This window comes from Canis lupus, chromosome 22 (assembly GCF_048164855.1).
Source record: "Canis lupus baileyi chromosome 22, mCanLup2.hap1, whole genome shotgun sequence".
NCBI classification, from domain to species: domain Eukaryota; kingdom Metazoa; phylum Chordata; class Mammalia; order Carnivora; family Canidae; genus Canis; species Canis lupus.
This window is the reverse complement of record NC_132859.1, coordinates 45,601,573-45,623,150: the sequence shown is the minus strand read 5'-3', so window position 1 is coordinate 45,623,150 and position 21,578 is coordinate 45,601,573. Positions and strand designations below refer to the sequence as shown.

Genomic DNA, 21,578 nt, shown 5'->3' with positions numbered 1-21,578 from the left:
AGTTTAAGAAGTGACATTCAAGGAAATAAAAATGCAGTGTCTTTTCTCTTCCCAATGCTTCACATGATTCAAGCTCAGAGGAATTTGGGGGGTCAAGAACAGGAAATAGATGAAGAAAGGAAGAGTAGCTCCACCAGTTCAAATGTAGTAAAATAATGAAATAGCAGTAGAAATTCAGTTTAATTGACCTTGAGAAACTAATTCCCTTAGGAATTTATATACTCACCCTTGTGTAATTTTCAGCATACTGTTTGTCAGATTTTTCATCCAACTAGAAAAGAACAGAGATAAAAATCAGGAAAAGATGCTTAGCATGCTGGGGTTTTTTTCAGAGGAAAAAAGAAGTGACCTCATTTTGAGTTCTCCAAGTTCAACCGATGTTTGGAACCTAAAAGTAAACATACTGAAAATGAAATACAAGTTGAGACACATAAGACAAAATGTCAAGAACTTTAATTCTTATCCTAAGGATGACATGCAGTAAGTAAGCTGTCCTTATGCAGAAGTTTAGAACTTAAAGATTTTCTTTTCATGGTATTTGAAACATGTTAAAGAAAATTTTATGTAAACTCGAGTTTTGGCATTGCAAAAGTTAACACACAAAAAAAATTTGTACGCATCAAAAGGAGAAGACTGATAAAACCAAAGGCCAAAACTTTATTATCTAAACATTATTAGGACAGGGACACATAGATAAGACCGGTACACTTAGCCAAAAAACTTCAGATTGGATTAAAGCATGTTAAATATATCATCAAGAAAGATTTCTACCACAGCTCTTAAGGATCCAGTTCTTTGGGTTTTTTGGTTTTTGCTTTTTTAAGCAATACACGCACACATGTCAAAAAGAAAAGAAAACAAACAAACAGCACAAAAGGGTACAACGAGGTAATAAGCCTCTCTTCCTACTATTTGACAACCAAACCTTCCAATTCTCAATCCAAGGGCAACCAGCCCCCGAGTCTTTAACAAATTCTAAACTAATGTCCCAAATATATTCTATATCCTCTTTTTCTCCTTACCAAGATTCAGGAATTAAAGAAATGACCTCATTTTTCTTCATGGCATTTATGACTCTCTGACTTCATGTTAATTTATTTATTGTCTGATTTCTTTCTCCGTAAGGTAAACTCTAGGTCTATATGTTCATTTCTGTATCCCTAACATCAAAAAGAACACCTGGCATGTAGAAGGACTTGAACTTGGTTGGACAAATGAGTCAATGAGTCATGCTCTACCATTTGTACTTATAAACTTTCTTCATTCACTTTAAGGGTAGCATCATGTCCTGTCATCTGGACACGCCATAACTGAGTTACCCTATCTTCTGCAGATAGGATTAGTGTTCCTTTCATAAAGAGAGGTACCTTATAGGTCTAATCCCAAATTCTGACTTTATGGCTGAGGAAAGAGAAATTCAGAGGTGAAAGATTTTCCTGAAAGTAGAACAACTACTAAATGTCAGGGTTGGGTCCATCATCTCTCAGTTTTGTGAATCTTAAACCCTGTATTCATATAACTTATATACTGTGTTCATATAATGTATATACTGGTCCAGTTACCATTAGAGGGAAAAAGTCACAGAGAGATTTAACTAAAGGAAAATATACCCAGACTCCAACTCCTAGACCAGCCCTCCTAGCCCAATCTAGGGGAAAAAATTTTGAAAACTTTCCTCGGTTAATTATTAAAACACAAAATGCCATTATTTCTGGCTCTATTCAGATCACTTCACTCTAACTTCCTCATATTTGAAAATTTTTCTGTTCTTTCATTGCCCACATTTATCATGTTCATTCTTCCCTCACAGTATTTATCCAATAAACAGTTTACAATTAAAGGTGTTTACTTTATCAGAAGTACTATATCAGTAATATAAATACTATCTTAGACTTTGATCTCTTTTTGCTACCTTTTACTGTAATAGTCATAAAAAGGAATTGATTTTAGTTAACTTCGATTTTTTTAATCACATATAAAATGTGTGAAAACAAACAAGCAATTGCAATAGTTTTTAATATTGGAAATTATTGTCGCAAAAAGGGATAAACTTCCACCACAGTTATACTAGTAAAACACATTGCCTGATATTTAAAGTGTTATTCTTCAGAATCAAAGAAATACCATATCTGAATAAAAATGCTGTATTTTCCCCCAGCTCTCTTTTTATTAGTTAAAGAGAAAAACAAGAAACCTTCAGAAACACTCTTCTAGGTCAATCTGAATATCTGAAATCCTGGCTTATATTCCCCTCTCAAAAAATGATCCCCCCCAAACCCACCCCTTTTTTTTAACAGTCACCTTGGAATGATCTTACATTTCGGAGGCTGCATCACTGAACTAGTCCATCGCAATGTTGATTCTATCTATTGGTTTCACTGTCTTCTGACAGATCCCAACTGTCGCAACCCAAACTGATCAAGTGCCAAACCTCAGGGATTGTTAAGGCAGCAGAAAATGCCAAGAGCAGCCATGCCGCAGTCCAGTCATTTGGGCTGCAGTGACTTGGCCAGAGACTCCAGGTCTGGCTTCTCAGATTGTGCTATATTATGTGCTGTCTTCCATTTAGACAAAAAGCTACTTGAAAACTGGTGTTCTAAAATAAAAGCCCCAATGCTTTCTCTAGCATCCCAGGAGGTCTACTATACAACTGCTCTGTAATGACAAGTTAATGTTCATAATGATGACCCAGAGACTGCTGGATACTAAAAGGCTTTTAAATGGAATAAAATTTAATCATGTTTAATATATTAAGGCACAAAATACAGAAAGATTGGCAAAAAGATGTATGCTTTCAACTGTAAGATGAATAAAGATGATCTAATGCAAAACATGGTAACCACAGCTAATTAAAAAAACCTGTGTATAAAAAACAATGGAAAAAATGAATATGTACTAATATATAAAACATTTATAAGATTAGTGAGTGAGAAATCAGAAAACAAAGGCTGTATAAACTATATTGTAACAATTCTATAAAACATGCAAATTAAACTGACAGAAAAATACCAGAGGTAAATCAAATTATTAAAAAAGAAAGTTGCTAATAAAAAAGTAGATAAAAAAAAAAAAAACCCAAAACAAAAAAACATTAAGCAAAGCTTTTTTTTCTTCCCCCCCCAAATATAGTCCTTGGGAGTTGGTCATTAATGTTAACTATAGCCTACTAGTCCCAAAAATTTCAAGTAAATATTATGTCATTGTATCCTTAAATAATTAAACAGGTAATTTTCCAATCAGGAAAAGGGTTTCTTTGATAGGTGGAACTTGGAAGTCAGCTAACAAGCTTGCAATATTTCATATTAGTATTAATGTGAAAAGGAGAGCATGGGCACCTGGGTGGCTCAGTGGGTTAAGCATTAGATTCTTACTTTTGGCTCAGGTCATGATCTCAGGGTTCTGAGATGGAGCCCCACTTCTGGCTCCCTGGCTCAGTGGAGTCTGAGCTCAGGGAGTCTCAGAGTCTCCCTGGCTCAGTCTGCTGCAGATTCTCTCTCCCTCTCCCTCTCCCCACCCCACCAACCCCTGCTCAAGCATGCACTCTCTCTCAAATATATAAATCTTAAAAAAAAAAAAAAAGGGAAAAAAGAAAAGCATGGTGGTAGACTTCATATTCCAGTTTGAATGCTTAACAATTCAAAAGTAGCATTTACTTAAAGAATTTCAAATTATCAACCAGTAAACAAAATCTTAAATATAATCTTTCCCACATTTCAGTGATAAATGCCTTTGCCTTATTTATGTCTAGGTCTGAAAATACTTTGCTTTTGACATTAGAGACTATGGATTCTCTTTAAATCTAAACTCCTTGAGTATTTGTTGAAATGAGCACATGTGAGAAATATTTCTTAGAATACATATCTTGTCAAATGCTTTAAGCTCCTTATTTCTTTGTAAAAGAAAGATGTTTATTCTCGGATTAAAAGACCCTTTGAAAAAAAAAAAAAAAGACCCTTTGAACCTCATTTCAGTATATGGCTACTTAGTTTGACAGATGATTTTACCTTACTAAAATGGTAAAATACAACTGAACCTTTTTGAATAGAAATAGAGCATTTTAGTTGTGAATACATTCTGATACTGTCATCTAAAAGTTGTTTAGAGAGGCACCTCTATGGCTCAGTCAGTTAAGCATTTGACTCTTGATTTCGGCTCAGGTCACGATCTCAGAATCATGAGATCAAGCCTCAGGTCAGGCCCTGTGCTAAATGAGAAGTCTGCTTAGAATCCTCTGTCTCGGGATCTCTGGGTGGCGCAGTGGCTTGGCGCCTGCCTTTGGCCCAGGGCGCGATCCTGGATATCTGGGATCGAATCCCACGTCGGGCTCCCGGTGCATGGAGCCTGCTTCTCCCTCTGCCTCTCTCTCTCTCTCTCTCTCTCTCTCTCTGTGACTATCCTAAATAAATAAAAATTTAAAAAAAATTTAAAAAAAGAATCCTCTCTCTCTCTCTCTCCCTCTATTCCCTCCCCTTGCACATGCATACAAACTCTCTCTCAAAAGAAAAAATAAAGATTTTTTTTAAAGTTTGTTTAGAAATAAAAACTTGTATCTTGTTCTATTTTTTTTTCTTAAACAATGCAGAAAGGGGCACCTGGGTGGCTTAGTGGTTGAGCATCTGCCTTTGGCTTGGGTCGTGATCCCGGGGTCTGGAATCGAGTCCAGCATCAGGCTCCCCACAGAGAGCCTGCTTCTCCCTCTGCTTATGTCTCTGCCTCTCTCTGTGTCTCTCATGAATAAATAAATCAAATCTTTTTTAAAAATATAAATAAATTTTAAAAAATTAAAAAACAATGCAGAAAAAAAGACCAGAGGCTAGAGCAATCATAAATAGTATTGCCAAATAAGGGCCTGATACACTTTTTCAGCACTCCTAGCTCAGAAGTTATAAATGGAGCAGACTGTACACATATATTTGATCCACAATGGGGAAGCCTGAAAGTTTCTTTTAAAATTGTGAATTCATTGTCAGCATTTTAAAATCAGGATCTTTCACATAAAAATGCAGATTTCCTAGATTATCATTTCAAAAGGTAGGAGGGATCTTATCAATATCAAGTCTACTTTTCATTGGTCTACAATGAGCTATATAGTTATCCTCTAAAAGAAATAGTATTAGGGATCCCTGAGTGGCTCAGTGGTTTGACGCCCGCCTTCGACCCAGGGCGTGATCCTGGAGTCCCAGGATCGAGTCCCACATCAGGCTCCCTGCATGGAGCCTGCTTCTCCCTCTGCCTGTGTCTCTGCCTCTCTCTCTCTCTCTCTCCCTCTCATGAATAGATAAATAAAATCTTAAAAATAAAAAAAAAAAGAGGTGTCAAAGAGAAAACCAGGGGATTAGATCAGGCAGGGAAGTATCTGCTGGTTAGAGCTCTTTCATTAAGACAAATGCCTCGAGATGTCTCTACTGGACAATATTTCCTAAATTTAGTTCCCAGTGATTGTAAAAGCAATGGACAAGCATTTCTTCAAAATAATGCCATAGTCTAAATGTTTAAAATTTATTCAGATTCTTCCCAGTTACCGAAAATCAGTGATACTTTACTAAATAATATCTTTTATTGTTCAACTTTCAAAGTCTGTCCAGGACTTTACAGATCCACCAAAATAAAAAGGAAAGAAAAAATTTAAGACTGATCAGGAATATCTAAATATGAGCTAGGCATCAGATGGTTTTAAGGAATTATTTTTAATTTTATTAGATATGATAATAGTGGGGTGAATATGAAAAAGAAATTCTCAATTAGAGATGCATACTGAACTAGTAGGAAATGACAATTTGATTTAAAATAATTCAGAAGAAAATAAATAAATAAATAAATAATTCAGAAGACTGGGTGACAGGCATTGAAGAGGGCACTTGACTGGATGAGCACTGGGTGTTATGCTATATGTTGGCAAATTGAACTCCAATAAAAAAAATATCAAAAAAATAAAAAATAAAATAATTCAGAAAAACAAAAGAGGGAGAGGGGAAGACATAAAGCAAAATTGGCAAAATACTGGCAACTGTTGAAGCTGCTAATGGGTTCTACAGGGGAAAATTTTCACAGAAAAGTTTTTTAAAAATCAGAGCAGATCAATATATACATTCCAAAATAAAACAAGTAACTGTATTTTATGTTACAGCAGTACAAGAAAAATTAAGGCAGTAAATTATGTTCCTACTTTTCAAATAGCTAATGTATTAGCCGTTAGTCACAAGCCTGAGGCACCACAACCACCCCCATGCAATTCACTCACGCTGGTCAAATCGGGGATACTGATGTCATCCACCTCAGAGACTACGCTCCCCCTACGATTGGAGCGACTAAAATAATCGGCGGTAGAAACCTTTCAACCAGAAAAAATGAAATGCTTTAAAGGTTAAGAAAAGACAGATGAAAGGAGTAAGAACATTGGCACATGAGAGAAAAAAAAATTTTTTTGGTGCCTGATAAAGTGTCATGCAATGAAGAAACAGCTGCAATTAACCTACTCAAAAAAGTAGAAATGTAAAGGGGTTCCGAAAGGAAATCATAGCTCTGCAAAACAAATTTTTACGCACTTTAACTTGAGTTGTATATCATTTACTGCTGAGGGCCAGCAAAGGGCTCCTGTGTTTAGCACATGTATCATCTTCACTAGGATAGTATTTACCTAAAGCCTCTACCATATTTCAAAAATTTATAGTTCATTATAGTTATCAGCTCTGTTAAGCACATATGTGCTCAATGCATTATTCTTTGCAGGGTTTTTACTACACCTTTTACCCAATTTCTACACTTCCCTCTTTCTCATATTCCTCAAGACCAGGAACTGTGGAACAAAATAAGGGAAGAACTACACTGGCTCCTTTCTGGTTCCCCAAACTCCATCTTTTCCCACCTGAGACTTTGTCACTGGCCAAGAGAGCTCTTCTCTCATTCTTCAGGCAGGTGGCTCCTCCCATTTCAAGTCGCAGCTCAAAAGTCACTTCCATTGGGGAAGCCTTCTCTGACCATCCCATCCAAAGGGATGGATACACACACACATGCATCTCTCAATATTCCTGTCCCATCACTTATTTTTCCCTTCACAAGCCGTGGGGTTACTTTTCGTCCTTTCTTGTTTATTTTCTATTTCTTTCACTAGGATATAAGCTCCATGAAGTCAAATCTGGTCTGTCTAGCTGACCACATTATTCTCAGTACTTAATACACTGCCTCCCATATAATAAGTACTCCATAAACTTTTGTTGAATAATAAATGAGTACTTTTTACCTCACTCATCAGCCTTACCTCAGCTCTGATTACCTTGCTTAAGAACTTTTCCCTTAAAAAAAAGAACTCTTCCCTTCCAGGAAGGGAATTTTGAAATCCATCCACAGAGACAAAGAAGGCTTACAAGTGTGAAGTTTTGCTAAGGGCTAATGCAGTGGAGCAACAGTTTTTTTATTCACAGTTATAGTATACAACTTAGATTTACATATACCTAATATTTTACTGGTTCCTACTGTCTCAGAATTTTGGTATTCTCCATATAGTAAGTAATTCATTTAATGCACATATTAAGCAGACCTACAAAGATAGTTATTAACATCCCCATTATAAATAAATTGCCATTAATACAACTAACAGGTTGTAGCTCAAACCCAGGCATTATTACTTTAAAGTTCCTGCCTGCTCCTTCTACTCCATCACGTTCCAAGCCACTTTCAGGGGTCCTGGCTTGTTTTTTGTCCTTCAGCTGTATGAACATTAACTGGCTTGCCAATGGACCACAATTGCCTTAATTAGATCATTGCATTTTTGGCAACAAATCTCACAAATATTCGGTGTTCTCCTTTTCTATGAAAGCTTCAGATTTATAATCTTTCACAAAACATGGCTCTCTTTTCTAGCTCTAAGCTGACATATCACCCTTACCAATGTAATTTTCAAATCAATTCTTAAATATAGCAAAAATGTCATCAGCTCCCTGAAAAACTTCCAGCATCACCAAAAGAATAATCTGAAATCACATAATTTGTATTTTAACCTAGCTATTTGTTGCCTCTACAATTATTATGCTAGTTGAATTTTTAACCGAAAATTTTAAATTTTGCCATCAACGACTCTTAACAAAGTTCACAGGTCTTAAAAGATGTATAAACAAACTATAAACAATACACCTTAAATACACAGCAAAGAAAGCAACTGATGGCAACATGATATGTAATCCATAGTTACAAATTTTACACAAAGCATTGATTTTGCTGGAGAAGCTTTTTTGTTTCTGGTGAATGTTGTGCATAAATGCACATGCATAAAACAACGAAAAATAAAAAGTAAAAATCAAATACACAAAGACTAGCAACTAAGAGGTGTAAAGAGGCAAATTAATGATGACAGCTTCCACAGCCCACAGAGAATACATATTCACAGGAAGACATTTTTAAAGGCAAATTACTCATATAAGCTAAATTTGAGCAAAATGTTCATTTTCATCAAATGCAAATTTCACTTTCCAGTAGATTTCATAGGATCACACATTGGTGCAATTTTAAAATTTATTGTGTTTGCATGCAAGCCACGCTCACCACACTGTCCCTTCGCCCATGACTGGCATGACCAGAAGACGCAATGCTTGCAGTGTCATCATCAGCAAACTACAGGTATTAAAAGCAGATAATGAAAAAGATGTGATTTCACTACAGGTCTTACAGGACTGTAAGCACATTAGGTAAAATTTGGGGAAGCATGCAAATACTCTACATGAGCATATAATTGGCATCATTTATTGTGTACCATCAAACAGAAAAGTGGCTTTAAAGTATAAGAAACAATCACTGAACACTAAAAGATATTTCAAAAAAAGCACACAGAATAAAATACTACTCTATCTTTTATTTAAGTTACAGGAAAAAGGACAGGATTGGAGGGCTAGGGCATAAACAGACCAACCAAAACCAGCTAGGGATTTCATGCTTTTTAAACCACTAGGCCTTTTGGGATCCCAACAAGGGGTCAAAAACTATACTTAATGCTTTAGTTTGGGAGAGAAAATATAAGAACATCTTCAAGTGAAATAAGTCAAAGACAGAATTTCCTACCAGCCAGGACACTGAAATGATGATTCTTATTTTCCTTTATTCATTTCTATGCAATGGGTGGGAGATAGTTCTAAATCACCCTACAGTTTTCTTCCTATTTCACGAGCAGTAGAACGTTTATCTTCCATGTGTATAGGTTACCTCCATTCTGACATCACTGAGGAGTCATTCTGGCATCACTAAGATAATAATTCTGAATACAACTTGCAAATGAAATAACATGTAGCCAGCACACAAGGACAAGGTTCTACACTTGACTGAAAATATATTACCACAATTTTGTTTGCAAGGGGTCATCATATTGGTACATTAAAAATGCCACCAGGCCCAAGAATTGCCAAGTGGAATTTTATTATGGAGAAAGGTGAAATGTAAACTTACTACTTGTTTCAAAAAGCCTTTATCTCCTGGAGATAAATGTTTACATTCCTGTGTAGATTTTTGTTAGGTATAGGAGTGGAATTCTTGAGAGTTTTAAAACTTCTAATGGCACTGGTTCCAGACTCATTTCAAAAATGATGTGCTAAGTCACAGTCACACGCAAACCACGGATTAGGACAAATTAGTATACCTGAGTTTGTGTACTGAAGAAGAATGATAATCCATGCACAAAGAGTGAAAAACACACATCCTCAATATTCTGGACTGTGAGTACAGATTAAGGAAACAACCCAAAGTATCTAGAAAGCATGCAAAGAGACGAGACGGCTCACCACAGGACTGCTTCGGGCTGAACTTATTCTTGATGAGTAATAACTGTATTCAGACGGCTATAAAGTTTCCAAGAAGAAAGGTTTTACAATACTGGTCAGCTTCTTTCTCTGCTGGGGGCTACATTAATGACCCTAGACCTAAGCGGTCACAGGCTCCCAGGTCTGGATCCTGACCTCCCTCCCAACCTTCCAGACACAGTAGCCCTTAGCTGGAGGGTGAGGAGGGGAAGGGGTGCCCTGAAGAGTACTGCTTCCATCCTCTTCCTCAGAGACTAATAACGAGGAAGAGAGGCTTCTCCACCTATACATCCCCTTCATACTGTAAGCCCAATTTCCAGCAAGCAGTTCCTCACAGCTTGAGGGAGAGTAACAACTGGCTAGCTCATGGGTCACAGCTTAGAGAGCAACTGCAGGTCAGATTAAATGACTTTTTCTTTGTAAGTCAACTGTGCCCACCTCCACAACACCCTCCTCACTGCCTCCCTCCAGCTGACTTACAGTTCGAGACCCATACGGGTTATATAATCCACCGTCACACAATGACACCTAAAGGACAGAGGAAACACCACTCTGTTTATTCAGGTAGCAAAGCTGTTTTTAAAATGTCACAATTTCTTCGCAATACTCAGTTCCAAAAAGTGTTGTAGAAGGGCGTGTCAGGTGAGAACACTCGCTGATGTGTAAAGTCCTACATCAGTCCCAAAACTTCAAACTCACACTTCATTTAAAAAGCATCATTACAGTATTTCCTTTCATCATCATGTCATGAAACTAGGAGAAGGAACATTTATGAATTTATTCTCTCAAAGGAGGGAACAAGACAGAAAAGGAAGACAAGGGACGCAAAGCATTTTGCCCACTGGCACAATAAAATGAAACTACAAAGCCTCAAGTTGCCAGTCTACTAGAACAGGCCACAGCACAACAAAGCAACAGCCTGAAAGCAACCAGCTCACAACTTGCACGTTAAACAGAGCTTAGCTTTTGCTTTCTAGTCAGCTTGCTTTATTAGAGCCTAGTATTAACCTGGCCAAGGCCACAGTTATCCCAAAGAAACTGTGTATGGGCAATCATCTCACAAAAATATACAAATTTAGTGGGCCCATGGAAGTTTGTCTTCTCTACAGGAAACCAATTCTAAGCAAGGGCCTACCAATAGCCAGTAATATCTGGAAAATAAGGGCTTTTTTCTTACTACCCTAAAGTTATGCATTTTAAGCACTGGCAGCACATTCTGCAGTACACATAGCATTAAAGCCATGTGTCCTTGACTATTTTGGAGGAAAGCTGTCAAGCCAGAGTCAGCACCATGAGAGCAGCTTCACCAGGAGTACACACATTGGAAGAGAAAAATACAAACCAGACTGGTACTTTTCAGCAGACAAGAGTTTGCAGTAAAGGAGGCCTATGAAAAAAGTACATGATTTAACCCAAAGAAAAGCAACTGGTAGCTCTGAAGGCAACACACTTCTCAGAAAGTACTAACCCTGGTACTCTTTGATGTCGCCAGAGGGTCACTACACAGGGAAGAAGACTGCTAAGAAACAAAAACAGAATAAGATAATTAAGCAAAACCAAAGGAGAACTGGTTTCTCCATCATGAGAACAGAAGCTGTGTTTATTCTACACTCCAAAATTCATTAGCAATTCCTGAGTGCTTAAAGTAGTTAGGTAACGCATAAAGTGAGAAAAACTTAGCTTAGAATAGTTTTCTATAAATGTGTGTAAGTCCTATTGGGCTTTCAATAATAATGTTAGAAGGTAGGGTGGTAACCTAAGAAAACACTCAAGAAAAGAGGGCCATGGCACAGGCAGTGTGGAGGACAATGGCCACACCTAGGTCACCAGCAACTGCTGGGAAATTTTCTGAGATCTCACAGGAGACTCCTGATGGACCTGATTGCTGAGGAACCAGGTAAATGAGCTCTGAGTTATCATTACAACTACTCTCTTCTAAATAGATTAGAAAGCCTGTATTTTCAAAACAAGCCATGGACAAAGTGTCTTAGTTGAGGCACATAAAATGTACTGGTCACAATGAATCCAAGGCACTAACAAGGCAGAGCACATTTAAAAATGAAACTAAACCTGGCGCACCTGGGTGGCTCAGTGGTTGTGTGTCTGCCTTTGGCTCAGGGTGTGATCCCAGGGTCCTGGGATAGAGTGGTGCATCAGGTTCCCCATAGGGAGCCTGCTTCTCCCTCTGCCTATGTCTCTGCCTCTCTCTGTGTCTCTCATGAATAATAAAAACTTTAATAAAAAAAAAAAAGGAACTAAGTCTTTCTTTTTCTGATGTCATCTGACAATATAATTTTCAATTCTTTTTGCTAAGCCCATCAAATAGAGCAAATAATATCTAAGTTGTGTGTGCAGGCTATGACAACTGAATTATTTTATATGTACTATGTGCCATATATTTGTGTTTCCAATATACAATGTGCCACATATCTTGAAAAAATAAGGATTCTCACATTAAATAATTATATTCTTCTCATCCCATTTACAGTTTAAATTTTTACATGTAAGCTTTTATTACAAGGCCATCCAATATGATGCATACTGATGCCTACAGCTTATTCTGAACTATAACCCCCCCACAAAAAAAGATGGATCATTGGATTGATAGATGGGCAGACAGACAATAATATGATAAAGGAAATATAGTAAAATATTAATTGTAGAATCTAAGAAGTAGGCATGTGGGTGGTTACTATATAATTCTTTAAACATTTCTGTGTTAAACATTTTTTATTTTAAAAAACTGGAAAAAAGTAGACTCATTTACAGTTATGGTGGTTCAATAGTTCACATGTAAAGATACAGAAATTCTATGAATTCAGTTACCACAAACTAGTGTACATACAGCCACTCACAGATTAGTTCTAACTAGTCAAAATGCAAAACCGGGAGTTAGAAAGTTGTTAAAGTTGGATAAGACACACAAAGCCAAAAAGCTTGAGACAAACCCGACTGTAGTAGGCAGAGGTAGGTTTGCTATGTCTAAGACTGCTATAGTTTCTCTGGTCAAAGTAGAGGCCACTCTGCAAAAAGTAAAATTAAACACATTTTTCTTAGGTTAAACATTGTTGACAACACACAAAGGCAAACTCTGATATTACCAATCCCTTCTCCTCCAAAACAATGACTTTAAAGCACTGAATCGCATTAAGTAAAACTCAAAATAATAGTTATCTCAAATCTCAAAAGAAAGACTAATATTAAAGGTTAACTGTTTTCAAACCAAGTTATGACATTTTTTTACTTTAAAAACATGAGCACAAACCCTCAGTCAAAATGGAATGGAAATAATAAGTGATTTATTCTCATGTCATACTTAGTAACATCCTTGAAAAATCCAGGACAACTGAGTAATTACCACTTTTATAATCCATTTGGCAATGCCACAGAAAATCGTAAAGTCTTTTTCTTCAAACTTTTCTTAGTCCCATTATTTGTCAAAATACTCTGATGGATTTAAGTTACCAAAGACATAGTGCAATTGTGTACTAAATAGGTTTGGCCTAAAACATCTATGGAAGTTCATACACAGCACAAAACAAGTGATTATACAGATTGTGGTTACCTGACAAAAAGAAAGTCATGTGTAACATTCCCTTTCTAACTTGTCCAGCCATCTTTTTCCCTCAAAGTTAAGGAAATGTACGTAATCCCTTGACTGCAAGACTCTGCCTGCACTGCTGGCACTGCCAATTGGGGGCACCCCTACTCCCACTGACCCCCCGCCACTCCTGGCCTTGCCTCCCCACACCACACCCTCAAAAAGGTACCAGGGCTCATCTCGCCCCAGAGCTCACAATGCTTCACCCTCCAGTCTCTCACTAATGTCCTCTCCATTATATTCCCTCTTACTTGCCAACCCCTACCAAGCCTGTCCCACACCCCACCAAAGGTCAGAGCCCTTCCACAGCAACCAGTTAACAGGGAACTCGGGACAGATTCTCCTGCCAGTACTGCGGCAGCCTAATTCGAACAGCTGTTCCTAATGCCCCAAATGGGCATTCTAGATACATTTTCCCCCCGACAGAAATGTTTAGCAAGGTGGCTGGAGTGGAGCACTATTAGTTCTGCAGTCTAATGGCATTCTAGGTTAAAGAGTTTTCTGCAAGACAACATGGGAACTCTGCTAAAACATACCTCATTGTTACTACCAGAAAATTCATTCCACATTCCCAAAATTTAACCTATGAACTCTCAGAATGAAACCTATTTGTGAGTTTGGTACTGCCTATAATATCATAATTAAATCAACTCAAATTTCTAAAATAAGGATAAAAAAATCTCACTAAAACTATTCTTGAAGTATATTTCAGAGGACAGTTCATAAATGAAAATAGACAATTAAGAATTCCTTGTATTAACTTGATATTAAATCCTGTAAGTGAAAACAAAATTACTTTTAATTAACATTCTGATAAATCATGTTTTAGCATGTTATCAAATTTCAATAATGCCTAAGGCATACACCAAAGCAGTCATAATTCTTAAGTTCCCTAAAAGTAATTAGTGAATTTTACAGCAGCATAAGACAGTGGGACATGAGACAGAACACAACTAACCAGTGGGTCTTTATGAGAACCAGAAGATCTCTTCTTCATTCCATAAGAGTGACTATAAGAATGATCCTGGAAGTAAACATTTGAAGTTAACCTTCATGATCACATAGTGAAGTTTAAAAATTAACTTAATAAAATGTCTTAAAATTATACACAGAAAGATGTATATGTGATACAGAGTAGTCTCCATTAAATCTATTTCTCTGTTGTCAGTAAAAGATATATGGCACTTAACTGACTAGCTAAGGTATATAGCACCTTAACACATCTGCATTCCCCCTCATTTTCTCCTGTGACATCCATCTCCATGTAGAGCCAGCTAAAAAGACGTAATTAGGACACAGAGCCAGGCAGGGCATTTGTGAGTTTACCCCACACTTTGAGTCCTTCTATCTTCTTTATAAAGGTGTGAGTGACAAGAGGGTCCACCTCCTTCTAGGTCTTCCTTAGCTAAAGGCCAAAAAGCAATCCTTTGGGATCAACAAAAACAAAATGGAGAGAGAAACAACATGACATTGCTTTGTCCAAGAAAATACTCTGGACCCAAGTTAGTGGTCCCCCAGCACATGCTGCTCAGGAAGAAAACAGCCAAGATGGTATGGATTGCCCCTTGTAGCAACAGCATTATCAGACAATGACTTTACACGAAGATCCTCTGAAGACAGCACTGTCTCAATACGTTAACTTCTCCCAGGAGCACCAAGCCAAGTGTATATGAGGGAATAAAGGACAGAAATACTACTATGCAGGTCATTAAGTAGACAAGAAACCCAATCTAGGTATGTACTGCTCACCTAAAATGAGGAAGTGCAGGTAGAAGTGTCTTACCTATCAATAGTCTGCTCTAGGCAAATTATCTGACATAGGCACAGCTAGATGCAGAATTCATCCTCTCATTTTTCTTTTTTGAATATATGTATCATATGACTATATAGCCTAGAAACTCAGGCAATCTGACATAGTATTAACCCAACGAATACATGCTATAACTAAACTTCTGTGGCTAAACTGACATACATAAAAAAAAAAAAAAAACAAATCAAGCAAAAATCAGCAGACATAACTGATGTTTCAAGTATGACCTGTCACTGCTGGCTACTTCCTGTTTAGCAGCTTCACACCTGCTGGCTTGTGATACATAACAAGAAACACAGCAGGGTCTGTAGGTCAGTGGATATCAAACACTGGCAAAGACATGTCTTCAGGCAATGCATATGTCAGCTGGGTAGCTCATCACTAGAAAAGATATTTCTATACCAATTTTAGTCCTGAATAAGGAAGTAAATCATTTTTATCTGATCCTGAAATTCTAAAAGAAAAAATTATTTAAATGTTCAATTATACCACAATTGCAGAACAATGATTTTTGCATTGGTGGCCACATGCTTTCCCCAAAACAAAATAACAAACCTGTGAAAGTTAGTCATAATCTCATAATGATTAGCATGATCAGGCACTTATAAAGTAAAACTACATTAAACACAAGTCATGCACTACATACTAATGATGAAAGTCTTGACGATCGATCCTTGAGAGGGTCATACTGGATTTCAGAAAAAGTTGAAAGTTGGTTGTATTTCCAAAATCAGAAATATAAAGAGGAAAAAAAGCATTTGCAAAGTTATTAAAAATCCAAACTAACTGGAATTTAAGTTAAAAATTTTTAATCCAGCACTACTTTAAAAGTGCAAAATTAATATTCTTACCCACACCCACACTTTCCTAGAATAAATTATTGCACATAAATAATATAATCGGGCTTACAAAAAAAGTGATTGCAGCATCAAAATCTGGAAGTTCCCTTGGATCTGCCTGTGGATACAGAGCTGAAAAACTTCCTTTCTCAAGAACTTTCCCTATTCAAAACACTGTACAAGGGGGCACCTGGATGGCTCAGCAGTTGAGTGACTACCTTTGGCTCAGGTTGTGATCCTGGGGCCCTGGGATCCAGTCCCACATCAGACTCCTCGTGGGGAGTCTGCTTCTCCCTCCACCTATGTCTCTGCCCCTCTCTCTGCGTCTCTCATGAATAAATAAATAAAATCTTTAAAAAAAAAGTACAACACTGGAAACAGTCCACGCAAAGTATGGAATATGCAGAGTATACATACAAGCGTGACATTAAGTATCAGTCAAAGAAAAATACATAAAATTTATGGTAAGACCAGAAAAAACATTTCAGGTAGTGTCCTTAAGGAAATAATAGGCATAACACCACATTTCAGAGCCAAGAAATTGAATTAAATAGTAACAACTTAGATTTATGATTTCCTAATTTTGTTCTTTAAGCATTCTAGCTTATACATTTTAAGCAATCTTATCCAGAAATGGCAAGCAATAAAAAGTGTTATTACATGTGTAAATAAATCTTGTTTATCTAAAATTTTCTAAAATGCCTAAAGGTGTGCATTTGGTAAATTATGTGCAAAGGTAAAATGTCATTTATGGTGAGTGACATTTCCCTGAAAGGAAAGTTCCTTCTTTATAAAAATTTCACTTAGGCCTTTCCTCCATTAACAAAATATCTTTTTTGTTAGGGGATCCCTGGGTGGCGCAGCAGTTTGGCGCCTGCCTTTGGCCCAGGGCGCGATCCTGGAGACCTGGGATTGAATCCCACATCGGGCTCCTGGTGCATGGAGCCTGCTTCTCCCTCTGCCTATGTCTCTGCCAATCTCTCTCTCTCTCTCTCTCTCTGTGACTATCATAAATAAATAAAAATTAAAAAAATATATATATACATCTTCTTTGTTAAAAAAAAAAATCACTAAAACATGTATTACTCAAGCCACACATTCTTGCATATAAACTATTCCACCCTCCCAACCAGATAAGTTCACCGAAGAAAACAGTCATGTCTTATGTTCTCTGATCCTCTTTGTAGCACCAATGGCATTTTACAAAGGCACAGAATTTAACAAGTGAATTGAAATTGCCCTATTTCAATTTTCCCTTTCTAAAATATAATGCAAAGTTCAGCTGATTTTTTAAAAATTGCTGAATCTACCTGGTAAGAAATCCATACCTTGGACACTCCAACTGCTACTAGAACAACTGGGTAAATGAAAAGAATCCCCCTAATACATGACAACTGGAATTTATGCTACTTAAAAACAAATAGTTCATCAAAGGAAATAGAGCAAACAAGTTGTGGAAACTACATTCAGCAAATGTCTATTACCATTAGAATATATCTATTACTCAAGCCCGCAGAACTCTGAGAACAACAGTGAATGCATTATTAACACTGAACATTTTTCTAAACTACACACCATGATGTCTTTCCTTTTAGGTGTACTGGCTCTGCTCCAGTGTGTCCCAATTATGTCCTTCGATGGGTTCTTCCATGGAATTAAACAGCGTAGTAGTAAATGGCAAAACAAAAATTGTAAGCATATTAAAATTAAATTCATTAAAATTTAATTTAAGGATGTTGATAATTAAAGAGGGACTAATACATACAAGAGTAAAAATCTGTACCAATAAGAAACTGCAATGTATCCCAACCACTCTGGTTCAAGATCATCTCAATTTTCTAACTTTGGATCTCTACCTTACAGTCTTCTTGTATTTCAATATAAAAAGCAATGACCAAGCATTTGTAAGATGCTTTTTAAAGGCAGATTGTTTTTTAAATAACCAAACTGCTTAAATTCTAAGTTCAGGGCTTTGATTTCATCCTCTTTTCCCCAAACCTACCATTCACAGTTCTAAACTATCTTTGCTCTTTTTATTTTTTTACAGAATGTCTATAGCATGGACACCATTTTCAACCCAACTACCATCTGGCAAGAAAGTATTAACTGAAATTAAGTGGACAAAATGAAAGATCAAAGTCCTAAGAACATGGCAGAAAACCTTAACTACATCTGCCTCACATCCAGGTACTGCTAGTGTTCAGATGTCAAAATGTCAGACCTTCTTAGTATACAGCTCGTGAGTTCTAAAGAAATATCCAAACTCCTAATTTATATATCAAATCCCAATAAAGTTTAGGTCAGTGTTTTAGGCCATCACATTTGTTTTTAGAAGAGAACAAAAGCTGTCTACATATTCAGCTTAATGTATGTGGTAAAGTTATATTTTAAAACACTAAATAATCTGGGGGCACCTAACTGGCTCAGTCAGTAGAGCATGCAACTCTTGTGAGCTGAAGCCCCACACTGGGTATAGAGATTATTTAAAAATAAAATCTTGGGATCCCTGGGTGGCGCAGCGGTTTGGCGCCTGCCTTTGGCCCAGGGCGCGATCCTGGAGACCCGGGATCGAATCCCACATCGGGCTCCCAGTGCATGGAGCCTGCTTCTCCCTCTGCCTGTGTCTCTGCGCCTCTCTCTCTCTCTCCGTGACTATCATAAATAAATAAAAATTAAAAAAAAAATTAAAAAAAAATAAAATCTTAAAAAAAATGTAAATAATCTGATGAAAACTTATAACTCCCAATATTACCTCATTAAAAGAAAAAAAATTATCTCAATTGTATTTCTTTTAAGCAATGTTATTAGTGAGCTTTCAGACTTATCTTCAGGAAATTTAACTATTTAAAATGTGTTACATACACAATAACATACTACAATCCCCCTAGGGTATAAAAATTTTATTAATCTTCATGCTCAGATTTAAAATACTGGGAGCTTTACTCTTTATCATAGTAGAAATTTTCATAGCTACACAGGGAAATAAAATACTATGCCAGTTTTAGTTTTATCTTAAATTTATTTAATTATATAATTTCCATAAAAAGAAAATCATCATCATTACTTTACAGACACTCACGGTAACCAATTCATTCATGGTAAACCAAATGCAGGTTTAATTTCTCTTGTGCTTATTTGTAGATTTGTTTTAAAGGTTCCTAAATTAAGTCAAACTTGGATGGTTTTATTGAGCAGTTAAACTAATACAACTAATATATAATCAAGTTTCCCCGAAGCTACTTAGAAATTTATAAATAACCAGTTTGATGATAACTGTGTGAAATTTCACACTATGAACATTTTAATGGAAAGCAAAGGAAAAAAAACCATACATTATATTTTTTAATGGGGAACCCTCAACACTCAACTTTTAAGTTTTTGTTGACTAACTCCCTGTATGAGTGTTCTTAAAGTGTTTAAAGAGGAAAAATAAAAATCTCCAGGGAGAAACAGGATGAATTTATCATCTTAAAAAATGTTTCTCCTATAAAATCATTCTTAAATTGCTGATTAGATTGCTGTGAAGGCTTGCTGATATTCTTATAGATCTAAACTTTTGCAATTAACTAAAATATTTATGATTCAAAACCAAGTATATTCATTTACTGCAAAAAGACAGATTACATTCACCAGTAAGAAATATGACCAGTGTAAAGGACTAAGTTAATAATACAAACACATCAGTAACTAGGTATACCAGAACACAATTGGTTTATCAACAGAGTACTTTTATATTTTACACAAGACAGGAAGAAAACTAGACTCCAGGAAAGTTAATCAATATAGACTTCAACATGAAAGATCATTTTACTGATAAAAAAATCTAGATATATATATATCAATATTATCAATGCATACATAAAAGTGTTACTTTCAAGTTTAAAGCACAATTCTTTACAAAGAGATCAGTGTCTTGGCACAATATACAAGTCTTTAATGGATGAACTCTCATTTACTTTATAGCAATGTATGCTAAAAAGCTAAGGCATACTACAAAATGTTCATCAAAATGTTGAAATATGGTAAGTACTATAAACATGATAGCAGGGAATTTTTCAAATCAGTAGCTTAATTTTTCAATGTAATAAAACCATAGTCAACCAAGCCCCAAAGCTATTACCCATTTAATAGTTATTTTAAAATATGTAAAGTAGGAAAATATGAAAGTTGAACCACAGAGAGGTCATTCTATAAAAATCAATCCTATTATTTTGTGAAAATTTTAGAAAATCAAAGGTCCTTTTATAGAAAAATAGTAAATACATGTTAATAGATTAAAACATCCATGATTTTAGAGTTGATTTATATTAATTATAACAATAATTTAAGAGAAAGATTACTTCCCAATGAAAGGACTTTGCCAATATTTTCTTTTTTACTTTTTTTTTTTTTAAAGGCAAAAGAATATGAACACTGTCAGATTGTTCAGGCAATAATGCTGCAGAAAGTTCATACATAAAAGCTTTGCTATCATGGTGCAAACAACTTAAAATACCAACCCTGTGACTGCCAAGACTTCGAATGGACAATGCATCCTCAACTCCCTGATAAGAACAAAAACAAACATAGCACAAGTTTGTGGGTGACTGCATTAAGTTAATGAGGGGCAAGTATTAGGGGTAAGTTTATTGGTTATTACAAACCAGATAAGGTCGACGATGACTAGATCGGTGGGAATACCTGGCCCTTTCTGAATCTTCCTGGGAAAGGAGAAAGTACATGGAGAGTTAATCACTAAACAGAGGGTTGTCTATCAGAACTGCTCAAACAACAATCAGTTAGGAGCACAGCAGCATCTTCCTTATAGCAAACAGGTGTGGACAACTCAGCTTCAAAAGCTGGGCTAGGGGAAGCCACATGCTTGAGGTGGAAAGAAAATAGTAATAATAATAATCTTGTGTATGTACGTCTGGCCACTTGTAGAATGTAATCTATATATGACCAACAAAGCTCAAAACACCAAGATAAAAATAAGCAAGTATACTTAACAAAGAGAAATTGAGCCAACATTAAAAGTAGACTATGATCTTTTCATTATGAATGTTCATTTATGCAAGGCAGGAAGAAATGTTTATTACAGAGATAGTTTAAGGGCTTAAAAAAACTGGGGTAATAATTTTGTGCTCACTGCAAAAGAACTTTTTTGTTTTCTTGCACCACTCTACCTGGAAAAGAAAAAATAAAATAGCCCCATGTGTTGTTAATAGGAAAAACTACTTATAATTAGAAGAAACTACATAAATATTTTAGAGTTGGTAAAGTTATTTCAAGAGTTATACCTCATAAAGATGGTAAAAAAAAAAAAAAAAAAACATTACCACAACCTAACAGTTGACTAAAATTAAATGCAATTCTAAACTTTTCCATAGTCAGCTATTAGCATTGGAGCATTAAGTCCTGTCTGCGAGATCAAATGACTAGTTCCTAGAGTCTAATCAACTGCAACAGTAAGAAACTTATGGTCTTTCAGAATTTCAAAGTCCAAAGTGGTAAAGTAATTTGCATTGACTAAGAATCTACACACAACTGTCCGGTTGGGTTCATAG

The 21,578-nt window shown here is 36.2% G+C and overlaps 1 protein-coding gene across 34 annotated transcripts in view; it reads right to left on the bottom strand.

Annotated features, from left to right (window-relative positions):
• Window positions 1-21,578, bottom strand: part of LRRFIP2 (LRR binding FLII interacting protein 2) — a 110,178-nt gene that overhangs the window by 36,941 nt on the left and 51,659 nt on the right. For 8 of the 34 annotated variants that reach the window (XM_072793406.1, XM_072793404.1, XM_072793416.1 and 5 more), the window contains exons 5-17: window positions 20,676-20,732; window positions 20,532-20,576; window positions 17,608-17,676; window positions 15,840-15,881; window positions 14,342-14,407; window positions 12,731-12,805; window positions 11,251-11,301; window positions 11,125-11,169; window positions 10,263-10,310; window positions 9,765-9,821; window positions 8,539-8,607; window positions 6,242-6,331; window positions 227-271 (exon numbers count right to left, since the gene is read on the bottom strand). In XM_072793406.1, the coding sequence (XP_072649507.1) occupies window positions 227-271; window positions 6,242-6,331; window positions 8,539-8,607; window positions 9,765-9,821; window positions 10,263-10,310; window positions 11,125-11,169; window positions 11,251-11,301; window positions 12,731-12,805; window positions 14,342-14,407; window positions 15,840-15,881; window positions 17,608-17,676; window positions 20,532-20,576; window positions 20,676-20,732 (759 nt within the window). The remainder of the gene's footprint in view (window positions 1-226; window positions 272-6,241; window positions 6,332-8,538; window positions 8,608-9,764; window positions 9,822-10,262; window positions 10,311-11,124; window positions 11,170-11,250; window positions 11,302-12,730; window positions 12,806-14,341; window positions 14,408-15,839; window positions 15,882-17,607; window positions 17,677-20,531; window positions 20,577-20,675; window positions 20,733-21,578) is intronic. The other 26 variants (XM_072793432.1, XM_072793434.1, XM_072793433.1 and 23 more) reach the window with 17 other exon arrangements.